The sequence below is a fragment of the Salmo salar genome, chromosome ssa15 (assembly GCF_905237065.1).
Source record: "Salmo salar chromosome ssa15, Ssal_v3.1, whole genome shotgun sequence".
In the NCBI taxonomy this organism is placed as follows: domain Eukaryota; kingdom Metazoa; phylum Chordata; class Actinopteri; order Salmoniformes; family Salmonidae; genus Salmo; species Salmo salar.
Window position 1 is genome coordinate 69855835 of NC_059456.1, and position 12178 is coordinate 69868012.

Below are 12178 nucleotides of genomic sequence, written 5' to 3' on the forward strand. Positions count from 1 at the left end.
ATTTAACTAGGCAAGTCAGTTAAGAACAAATTCTTATTTAGAATGACGGCCTACCCCAGCCAATTGTGTCCGCCCTATGGGACTCCTAATCACGACCGGATGTGATACAGCCTGGATTCGAACCAGCGACTGCAGTGATGCCTCTTGCATTGAGGTGCAGTGCTTTAGACCGCTGCGCCACTTGTTCATTGAATAATTGATTCGAATTGCATGGGGTCTGTTATAGACAACGTCTTCGTAGCACGTTGTGTAGGCATCCAAAGTATCAAACGAAAAACGTTTGTTTTGATGAAAATAATATAATGTAACAGCAAAAAAAGCATCAACTTCAGAAGAAGGTTTAAATATATGTTAATAAATGCTAACATAGCCACGAATATATGACAGTAATCTAGGTCTAATCATCAAATCATGCAGCCTATGCCTATACAAATTTAAAAACCCAATCAATAACTTAAACAATACGAATAGGCTAAAATGAATTAGTAGTTTACACTTTGGAGTGCATGTAACTAAATGTTTTTACTTATTGGGCATAGGTCTATAGCCTAGCAGGCCTAGTCTATACCCATCAGACGTCCGGTTGCAAATCTAGAAAAAAAGAATCCACATTTTGGCACTGTTAAAAATGAAGTAACTTCGAAATAGTTTTGCATATTTAAAGAGACTCACCTCCTCTTCGGTTACCAGCTGGGGCCTTTTTCTCCCCCATCTAATCTCAGGCACATTTTATAGCCCCAGTGCAGATGGACAGCCCTGCTCTGGGATACAATTAGCGTTGGATCTGCTGTGACTAGGCCCGGCTGTATAAATATTACATAGGGGGCGACCGACGAGAGGGTAGGCTACACTTTCGACTCCCCACCAACAGATGGACCAATCTGACAGACTCCCCCACCCCGCACAAAACTTTTTTAATACGCCTGCAGCCTGACGTCCCCTATACAGAGTTAAGAGCCACTAATCCCTGAAGGGTCACAACTTTCCTTTGTCTAACAGTGTCTGGACGGAATGTGAGTTCAGGAAATCTTTGGTCAGCACAAAGGGCCTTGTGTGGTTAGGAGTCAACATTGTTTTTCTGTTGATATAATTTCGGTCATGTAGGCTACAGAAACACTTTACATAAACAGCTGAAAATCAGCAACTGTGCAATTCATTTTTTTATTTTTTTTTATTGACCTTGTCGACTAGTTTTATAGAGTGGTGAGGAGACGGAGGAGCTCCGCTGACCCCTCGTGTCCGGAAGTAATTTAGCCATTCATTGTAGTCAATGCACTCTGTCGAGTTGCTATTTTCTCATGACAATTAACTCGTGACATTCCTGGATTACTCGTGATATTAATACAGTCCGATTTCATCAACAAATACGATAGTCAGTTTTAAAAAAGGTTAAGGTTACAAGCAGTGGTGTAGTGCAATTTGTATTTATTTATTTCATAATAATTTCTCAATCAAAGTTTGTACTGACAGATGTAGCATTGAATATCATTAGCCTATAGAATATGCATAAAATGCATCTTCCAACTGCAATGTCTGCCTGTACCCACATATATTGTCTCAAGAAATGTTATATGTTTAAAACACTCAAACACCAAGTTCGGCATTGGTCTACTTAATTTCAAAATAGGCCATCATCACTGTCAATGACAATTATTCACATTTTACCAGTGAAATGCCCAAACTGCGTCTGCATGCCAATCATTTGATCTGAATCAGTTTCATGCGAATATGCATTTAGATTACTGTTTCGTGAGCAAGTTAGAGCAGATGGTGTTAACAAACAAATCGAAGCATGTATATTGTCTAGTGGCGCGCGCTGTTGAGCTTTGAGCCGCATGAGAAAATAGATGCGACTATTCAGCTTCAGTTAACTATCCTAAAATCTCACTAGAAACGAGGTGTTATGCTATGTTATTATATTCGGTTCTGTTATGTAAAATACTCATTCATCATTAACCTATGTGATCTTGCGTGACATTGATTCAGCTTCAGAAATAGGCAAATTTTCCAGACATTTTTTTTTTACCAGTTCCGTGTATTCTCAAAATGAAAAAGGTGAGGGTCGCGCTCTGGCAGCACTTCATTCCTCCGTACAAGACTGTGTAGGCCTACATTTCTAGCTGCGTTGGCAAAATCACTACATATCCCGTCGAGCCAAGCGGGGAGAGGCTGCCCGTTGCCACAGTTCCAAGAACAGTCAGAAACGTCCAGCTAACCCTAAGCCAATAACGCCGGTGGATCTCAAATCTGAACTTGGATCCAATTTAAGTACCAGTGATATTTATTTTATTTAACTAGTCAAGTCAGTTAAGAACAAATTCTTATTTACAATGACGGCATAGGAACAATGGGTTAACGACATATGTTTACCTTGTCAGCTCGGGGATTCGATCTAGAAACCTTTCGGTTACTGGCCTAACCACTAGGATACCTTCGCTACCGTCGTTTTACGACTGATATCTCCAACCAATCATGACGCTTCATCAAAACAATACAACAATAAATAATGTAAGTTTATTTCCAGCGATTTTTTGTTGTTACATGATTGTATACGTTTATGAAGTTTGGAAATGAGGACGAAAACTAGCACAGTTCAGCTAGCCAGCTAGTTTAGCCAGGGAAAACAGTCGTCACTAGTACCACAGCCATAAAGTCATAAACTCCATTTACAATGCATCTTAAAATATGATTTCAAACCTAGCCCTAACTTTAACCTCACTGCGTGTTAACCTTATACCTAACCCTAACCTTAAATTAAGACCAAAAAGCAAATGTTTTGTTTACGATAGAGCCAATTTTGATTTTGTAGATTTGGTAAATATTGTAAACGAGGGAAAAACAGAGAAAAATTGTTCGGGTTTAGTGCACAATTCAGGAGACAGATTGTGATTGTCATGCCCTGATATCTGGAGCTGGAGGCGAAAACTTTGATTAAACGATTCGGAGACTGAATTAAATCAGATTACCTATATTTAAGGACAGGGAATCAATATACAATCCTGAAATCAGCTGTAACTGTCAATATTACAACAAAGCTTAAACCATGTTTAAGTGAACCCTGAATACAGAAAATGAATGGTGAAGTCGCTTCCTGACATGGTAGACTCCTCCTCCTCACTACTCTATAGCTGCCATACATTTTGGGTTAAAATTACATTGTGTAAGTAGAGTTCATGAGTTATTGTAAATGAAATACAAAGCAGTCACCTTGACATAATTAGACCGTTTAAATAAAGTTGACGCCACCTGTTTGTGTCTAGTAGGCCTAGTGGCTGGAAGATGCTAGCCAGTAGATGGGTTAGCTGACAACTTCATGAAATTGATGTGCGCGCATTCATGGGGCAGAAGTCAGCTTGTTGTGATTCTTGGATGGCCAGTTTGCTAGCAGGAATTACAAACTGCCATGTGAGGAATTGGATCGTTTAATCTTGTTCTTGATGCCACCATGTCTTGTTTTGAATGAAATTCGCTAGCTAGCTAAACAAAAGCTGTAACGATGTATTCGAGAGACTACAAGTGCCCATTGTGCAAATGTATTTATGTTTTCAATAAACAGTGGAGACTAAATATTCACTAGTTTACATGTTGGCAACATTCTAAGCCAACCCTGTCTGTTTTCTCCCCATTGTTCCGCACGCGTCGGTTTTGTTGGTAAAACAACCAACCCGTTTATCTATCCTAGTGATAAACCAATGCAAATACTGACACTTTCCTTACAACCAATAGGCTACTGTGTCTTTAAATTAGCCACTTGGCTATACAGCCTACGAAATTAATAAGTATTGGATTAAACATCTATAGCCTATATCAAATAATGCAGCATAAACAGACTATAACATAATTCAAATGATTGAATTGATTGAATAAAAAACATGCAAGTTTAGGCTACAACAAAGGACAGAGTCCTATCCTAACAGATAAATTAGTGAACTATGCTTAGACCGTCACTTCTGCTCCTAACCTGAGTTCAGTTAGCCATCAACACATATCTTACAGAAGAGCTAGAGAAAAACAGATAATACATAGGCTACTCACCTAAAAACGTTTTACACAGCTTCATCTTCTTTGCGGTGAAATTTCCCTTTGCACACTGCTTCAAAGCACAAGCAACTTGACTTCATACTAAATAAAGTTGGTTAGAGAAACTTATCAGACGGAGAGGGGTATTGGGCAGCTGTCGGGTTGAACCAATCAGAGGCCACCGGTCCTGTTATTGTTTCCTAAAACAGCCAATGAGAGCGGTGCACACTGTCAATGTTCCAAAACAATGCTCATTGAAAAGGAACACAAAGGGGTCGCGGACCCCAGCAAGTCACAAGTCTAATCCGACTTCTTCCCTTTCTCTCATTGCAACTCCTTAAATATGCTTTAGCTTTAAAAGTGTTACTGAAAACAGTGGTGTAAAGTACTGAAGTGAAACTATTTTAAAGTACTACTTAAGTAGTTTTTGGGGGTATCTGTACTTTACTATTTATACTTTTGACAACTTTTACTTTTACTTCACTACATACCAAAAGAAAATGACATACATTTTACCTGACACCCAAAAGTACTTGTTACTATTTGAATGCTTAGCAGGACAGGAAAATTGTCAAATTCACACACTTATCAATAGAACATCCCTCCCTGGTCAACCCTACTGCCTCTGATCTGGCAGTGATACTAAACACACATGCTTTGTTGGTAAATTATGTCTGAGTGTTGGAGTGTGCCCCTGGCTACCCATAAGTACATTTTAAAAAAACTACAAAAATGGTGCTGTCTGGTTTTCTTAATATAAGGAATTTGAAATTATTTATACATTTACTTATGATACTAAAGTATATTTTAGCAATTACATTTACTTTTGATGCTTAAGTATATTTAAAGCTAAATACTTTTAGACTTTTACTTAAGTATTATTTTACTGGGTGACTTTCACTTTTACTTGAGTCATTTTCTATTAAGGTGTCTTTACTTTTACTCAAGTTTGACAATTGGGTCCTTTTTCCACCAATGACTGAAAGGAAGCTTTCATTTCTCAGAATGACTCCCTCAGAATTGTATCAGCAGGTGAAAGGTAGGTGCTGCAGTATGTAATGAAACTGATTATAATACTGAAGTTGTGTGCAAAAATGCACAATCAGATTAATTTAGTCAATAAAATAATGTTGGTAGCACTTGTGGTTATAACATGGCAATAGTGTGGAACAAGTTATAGGTCTAGTGGCCTACTCATAGGCTAATACAAATTCTGATAGCCTGCCCTATACCCTTAAATTCAGTGTAGTTATGTTCTTCTTTCAAGGTAATACACCACATAATGTTGTACTATAGCACTGCAACATGCTACAGAAAGTTGTTGAAATTCACTCAAATAGGGATGAATATGTCCTTCTTCTGTGAGTTGAGACTGAGTGCCCCCCCTCCCCCATAGACCCCTATGACAGATGGCCTGCAGATATTGATGACTGCAGGCTGCAGCCCCCCTTCCCCCACCTCTTTTCTGACAGGGCTTCTGGTTGTCGGCAAGGCATTCTGCAGGCTCAAACTTTTGAGAGTTGAGACATGTATTGCTGAGACCTGATTAGGATTACCTTGAAATTAACTTGTTTTTATTTTGTAGTAAATAAACTATATTTACGTTTTACATCAATATACTATTTTTTTTATCTGATGTTGTATGGGCCTATGGATGGGCGCTGTGAGGAGGCTTGATGACTGATGGCCAAGTCCTGTTGTACTGCACGCACATGCACCCCCTGCACACACACTCAAGTAAGAGTCTGATTACCATAACAAAGGCTGCTCACACTTTGGGGTGGAGCCAGCAGGATGATTTCCAGGCCATTGAGCATGAGGCTGCTTAATGAGCGTGTGTGTGCTGCGCATGTGCGTGTGTATGTGAATAGTGCTAAAAAGGCCCTTTGCCACAGCTGTCACTCCAGTGTAATATCAGTCTATCTAAATGTAATGTAAAAATAAGGACTGAATCAATATCCCTGCAACAATTAAATTATTAGTTGAAGATCACATACCCAAAAATAAAACTTTGAGTATTTTAAAATGTCTGTTTTTGGATTTTGTGCGTAGGAATCTATGAAGTGACTCAAAGTCGGAAGACTGTTCTAAAAGCTATAGGTTAAAAGGGCACCATGTGGTAAACAGAAACCTACATTCGGATAAGAATATAACAAGAATGACAAATGTTATTTTCTTAAAAAATGAACCACACTTAAAATGACAAAATATTGATGGCATATTTGGCTTTGCTCTCTAAGCTTTAGTAGTGGGTGGATAGTATTCTGCCAAGCCCTGCCAAATAAGGTTAGCAGATGTCCCAAAGTATACTTTTTGGTGGGGCGTGAATAGGGTTGCAAAGGGTCGGGAAACGTTTCGGTAAATTTCTAGAATATTTCTTGAAATCTTCCATGGGAAGTTAAGCCTGGAAATTTTTGGAATTTTGCTTAAATTCATCAACAAAGTTAGCTTACATGTCACGCCCTGACCTGAGAGAACCTTTTTATGTCTCTATTTAGGTTTGGTCAGGGTGTGATTTGGGTGGGCATTCTATGTCCGTGTTTCTATGTTTGGGATTTCTTTGTTTCGGCCGGGTATGGCTCTCAATCAATACTGGGTGGGGTGAATATATTTTACATGACGTACATTATTATTTGTTAACTAGTAAATAGTAGCCTACAGAAAGGTGCGTTTAAATCATTTTTAACTTAACAATTTCTGGCAGTTAGTTTTTGCTACCGTGTGGGTTTTAGCTTGCTTGAGCCTGCTAACTGAGGAGTGTTAATTCACATGTTTCAATACATGTTTCATTTTAAAACATTTATCTTACAAAGGAGTTGTTTAATCTAACTGCTTAACTATTTATCTGTACATGGAATTGTATTTTATTTATTTTTTAACTCATTTTTTTCTTATCTTTACAGGAAAATGCCACGGGCACTATCTGATGTGTGGAGACATTTCACTGCCGCTAATGTAGAAGGAAAAGCTGTGGACATTTGCAAATACTGTGCCAAATCATATGTGAAGAATGCAACAAAGATGCAGAATCATCTGGCCAAGTGCATAAAGTTCCCTCAGTGCTCACAACAAGCAACCTCTGACAAAAGTCCTTCTACTTCTATTCTAGGTAAAAATGATGAATCAGACACCTTATCGATAGCAACAGCTCATGGTCCTCCTGGAACCTGTCACGCCCTGACCATAGAGAGCCCTTGGTTCTCTATGGTATAGTAGGTCAGGGCGTGACTGGGGGTGTTCTATGTTGTTTATTTCTATGTTGGTGTGCTTGGTATGGTTCCCAATCAGAGGCAGCTGTTTAGCGTTGTCTCTGATTGGGGATCATATTTAGGCAGCGATTTCCCCACTGTGTTTTGTGGTATCTTGTTTTTCTGTGGGTGATTTGCACTTCACTGTCTTCACGGTCGTTTGCTCATTTATTGTTTTTGTATTTTGCTGAAGTTTCACGTTATAATAAAGACGTGGAACGCTACTCACGCTGCACCTTGGTCCAATTATTACGACGACCGTGACAGAACCAGAAGTTTTTTTGATTCAATGGAGGAACGTAGTCAGGGAAATGCTGATGAATGTCTTGCTGTGTATGCAACTGGTTCACCACTGATGCTCACAGGCAATGCGTATTGTAAGAGATTTCTGAATGTTCTTCGCCCAGCATACACCCCTCCAACCAGACATGCTTTATCTACTCATTTGCTGGATGCAGTTCAACAGAGTTCACGTGAAGGTCAAGAAAATCATAGAGAAAGCAGACTGTATTGCAATCATCTATGATGGGGGGTCGAATGTTCGTGGGCAAGGAATAATTAACTACATCATCTCCAACCCTCAACCAGTATTCTACAAGAGCACAGACACAAGGGACAATAGACACACCGGTCTCTACATTGCAGATGAGCTGAAGGCAGTCATCAATGACCTTAGACCACAGAAGGTATTTGCACTGGTGATAGACAATGCTGTGAACATGAAGGCTGCTTGGTCTAAAGTGGAGGAGTCCTACCCTCACATCACACCCATTGGCTGTGTGGCTCATGAATTGAATCTGCTCCTCAAGGACATCATGGCACTGAAAGCAAGGGATACACTCTATAAGAGAGCCAAGGAAATGGTTAAGTATGTGAAGGGTCATCAAGTTATAGCAGTAATCTACCTCACCAAGCAAAGTGAGAAGAATAAGAGCACCACATTGAAGCTGCCCAGCCACACCCATTGGAGTGGTGTTGTCATCATGTTTGACAGTCTCTTGGAAGGGAAAGAGTCTCTCCACGAAATGGCCATATCACAGTCTGCTTATATGGACAGACCCATCAAGAGGATCCTCCTGGATGATGTATTTTGGGAGAGAGTGGTAAGCAGCCTGAAACTCCTGAAACCTATAGCAGTAGCCATTGCAAGGATTGAGGAAGACAGTGCCATCCTGTCTGATGTTCAGACTCTGCTTGCAGATGTAAGAGAAGAAATCTGTACTGCCCTGCCCACTTCACTGTTGCTACAAGCAGAGGAAACTGCAGTTCTGAAATGCATCAAAAAGCGTGAAGACTTCTGCCTGAAGCCCATACACACCGCAGCGTACATGTTGGACCCCAAGTATGCTGGCAAGAGCATCCTGTCTGGTGCAGAGATCAACAAGGCCTATGGTGTCATCACTACCGTGTCTCGCCACCTTGGCCTGGATGAGGGCAAGGTTCTTGACAGTCTGGCGAAGTACACTTCCAAGCAAGGGCTTTGGGATGGAAATGCAATATGGCAGTCGTGCCAACATTTCTCATCAGCCACCTGGTGGAAGGGGCTTGTGATCTGAGGCCCTTTCCCTTGTTGCCTCCACCATCCTCCAAATCTCACCAACATCAGCCCCCTCAGAGCGCAACTGGTCCTTGTTTGGGAACACACGCACCAAAGTACGCAACAGGTTGACCAATATATAAAATTATTGGCCATCGGGAAAATTTGAGGATTTTTGAGCCTGACAGCAAACCATCCATCAACAAGGTTGGAAAGTGACAGTGAAGATGAGGCCTCAGCGTCTGATGTTCAACAGGTGGACATTGAGGAGTTCCAGGGAGAAGACATGGAAGCCTGAGAGGAAGACAACCAAAGCTTTAGTTTCTAGACTATCATTTAACAGATGTATGTTGAAAATGTTTTTGGGAGATTCTATGGATCATTGGGGATCATTTCTTTTGTTGTTCAGTGAAATCATCCCATGTGAAGAGTCAACTCATTTAATTAAAGTTCAATTCGTAACTAAATTGTTTTTATTTCTATTGGAAGGATTTAATAATGTGCAATTATGTCTACCTATGATGAGGTAAAAGGTTTATGTTTCTGTCTCCATATGATATGGTAAACATATCCAATGCAAAGAACATCTACATTTAAATGGTATTAATATTAATTCCCATATATTCCCGTTAATTCCCACGGAAAGTTTTCACCTCTGAATATTCCCCAAAATGTGCAACCCTAGGCGTGAATATGACAATGTGCCAACAGTCCTCTTTTTTTAAATTCATCCCTCAGCTTCCCAATAAGACAATTTGCCTTCTTCTCTAGTCTAGATGTTCATGCCACTTGCCCTCATACACCCTTCCATCCAGCTCAGTGCCTCCCTTCCCCGACCCCACTTCACACCTCCCTATTTAAGCACACTCACTTCCTGTTCTCCTGATCATTTTTATTTATTTCCCCCGGCAATACAGCTGCCCCCATTCGCCCTCCTTAAAAAATAAAGCCTCTGGAAAAATATCAAATCTACTTGCAGACTGCTCAAGTCCAGACATTATCACTGTTGGACCTGACATCCTCAAAGATTGAGTGACACCGGCCCACCCGCCGAAGTATCCATGGTAATTTGAATTATACATTCCTGTTGTCATGCCACAGGGCCAAAGGACTGGGTGTATAGGCCATCAGGCACCCGTAGATCGGTAACCAGGGGTGCTGATCCCCCCCCCCCCCTTCTCATCCAACTAGCTGGGCTGAGTTGGCATCTGTATCCAAATGACTTTAATGGTATATAGATCATGTATGGAGGGTGAGGGGATGTATGGACTCCCACATACTTGTGCACTAAGAGGTAAATTGTGTGAGATTATAACCAGCTTTCTATGGCTGTCATCCAGAGACGCAATTTACATTTTTAAGATATCGATTATGAAATTGTTACAAATGAAAAAAAATACTTAAAATGAGTAAATTTGTGTACATATTTGAAACAGTAGTTCAAAACTGCCATTTTTATTTATACATTTATTTTTTACTCCTTTTTCTCCCCAATTTCATGGTATCTTGTCCCATCGCTGCAACTCCCGTATGGACTCGGGAGAGGCGAAGGTCGAGAGCCGCGCGTCCTCCGAAACACAACCCAGCCAAGCCGCACTGCTTCTTGACACAACGGCCACTTAACCCGGAAGCCAGCTGCACCAATGTGTCGGAGGAAACACGGTACACCTGGCGACCGTGTCAGCGTGCATTGCGCATGGCCCGCCACAGGAGTCGCTAGTGCACGATGGGACAAGAACATCCCTGCCGGCCACACAATTCCTTAGCCTGGACTCGAACCAGGATCTCTAGTAGCACAGCTAGCACTGCCTTAGACCACTGCACCACTCGGGAGGTCCAAAATGGGCATTTCTGTGTGTTTGTTATTAATGTTTAGGCAGAAGGTAGCCTAGCGGTTAAGAGCGTCGGGCCAGTAACCGAAAGGTTGCTGGTTTAAATCCCCAAGTCGACTAAGTGAAAAATCTGACGATGTGCCCTTGAGCAAGGCACATAATCCTAATTCGTCCAGTAAATGACTAAAATATAAATGTTTCCTCATGCATGTTCCAAAAATTGTTTTTTTTCCACACAAATCTAACCCCTCAAATAACACAATAAACAAAACAATATTGCATACAATGTTTTCATATACAGTATTACAATGGGTGGATAAATGTTTGTCTAGATCGCACAGATTGAGGAAATGTATTAATGCTTTCAAAAATGTTTAACGTTATACAATAATGTAAGATCTGAAACACCGTAGCCTGTCTTCTGATCATAACTCACTTTCCACCATTTCCTGATGCAGATTTTCCTCTGGTTTCACCCCTTGAGATCACAGGGAAACACTACACCTCTGCCAGAGTGGTGGGGGCACTGGGCAGCACTTCCAGGTCATGCTCTGGTTGAGTAGAGAGAAGCAGTGTCACGATGGGCATTCGCACTGGTATTTCTTTGACCCTTGCTTGTCCACACAGAGGTGCATGAAAACAGAGGTCGCCACCCCAGGGGGCTTCTCTTTATCCTCCAGTGGGAGCTCAGGTGTTGGAACAGAGCTGGCCTCTTGAAGAGAATGAAAGGGCTGCTTGATTATTTACTGGAGTTGAATGTGCCACATGTGCCTCTCTCCTAAGGGGTGAGGGGAGACACTGCCAACATAGAACAACTCAATTAAACAACCCTAATAATCACATATTGCCTGCTTATAATTGATTACATATTGCATGAGCGACAGGCCTAAACATATATTATCTCAGTATATATTGAATGTATACATGTGCATCTGTGTGAATTTGAAGTATTCTTGACAGTGTTACATGTCCATGTTCTCTCTTACCACTCACTGACAAACTTCTCTCACCAGGAAAGAGGTAAAAGGTGAAACGTGGACCTCTTCAGAGCCTGACTGTTCTTAACACAGAACAAACAAACATGTGCAAAGGAGTGGGTCTACAGGGCTGACCACCTGTAGGTAAACTCACTAAGAGTCGTATAAAAACCTTATGCCAGCACAGCAAGCCTTGCACTGTTCCCCCACCAACACAATTATAACAAACACTACTACTGCAGTGAAAAGAGAAACCTGCCACAATAGGAGCCTCTAATTAGCACTGCCTAATCTCAGTGACATATGTTCCTAGAATAAGAAGAGATGGAAGAAGAGGATCGGCCCTGGGCATTAAGACAGAAGGCCTGGTGAATTACTCCTGAGACAGAAAAACGACAAAACAAAAGAAGGGGAAAACAAACCAATACTGCCCAGGGCTCAAAGAAGGAAAGAGTAGATGAAGGGGGAAATGATATTCCCTCCACTTCTATATCAGTTTCAATCTAATTTCTCTATGACAAAAAAATTGAAGTCTGAAGCTTACAGTGGTGAACACTGGTATAG

At 40.9% G+C, this 12178-nt stretch overlaps 1 protein-coding gene across 5 annotated transcripts in view; it reads right to left on the reverse strand.

Annotated features, from left to right (window-relative positions):
* LOC106572224 (myelin transcription factor 1) overlaps window positions 1–4167 on the reverse strand; it is a 31903-nt gene extending 27736 nt beyond the window's left edge. For all 5 annotated transcript variants that reach the window (XM_014146217.2, XM_014146221.2, XM_014146219.2 and 2 more), the window contains exon 1: window positions 4036–4167. In XM_014146217.2, the coding sequence (XP_014001692.1) occupies window positions 4036–4060 (25 nt within the window). In that variant the 5' untranslated portion in view covers window positions 4061–4167. The remainder of the gene's footprint in view (window positions 1–4035) is intronic.
* Between the last annotated feature and the right edge of the window lie 8011 nt (window positions 4168–12178).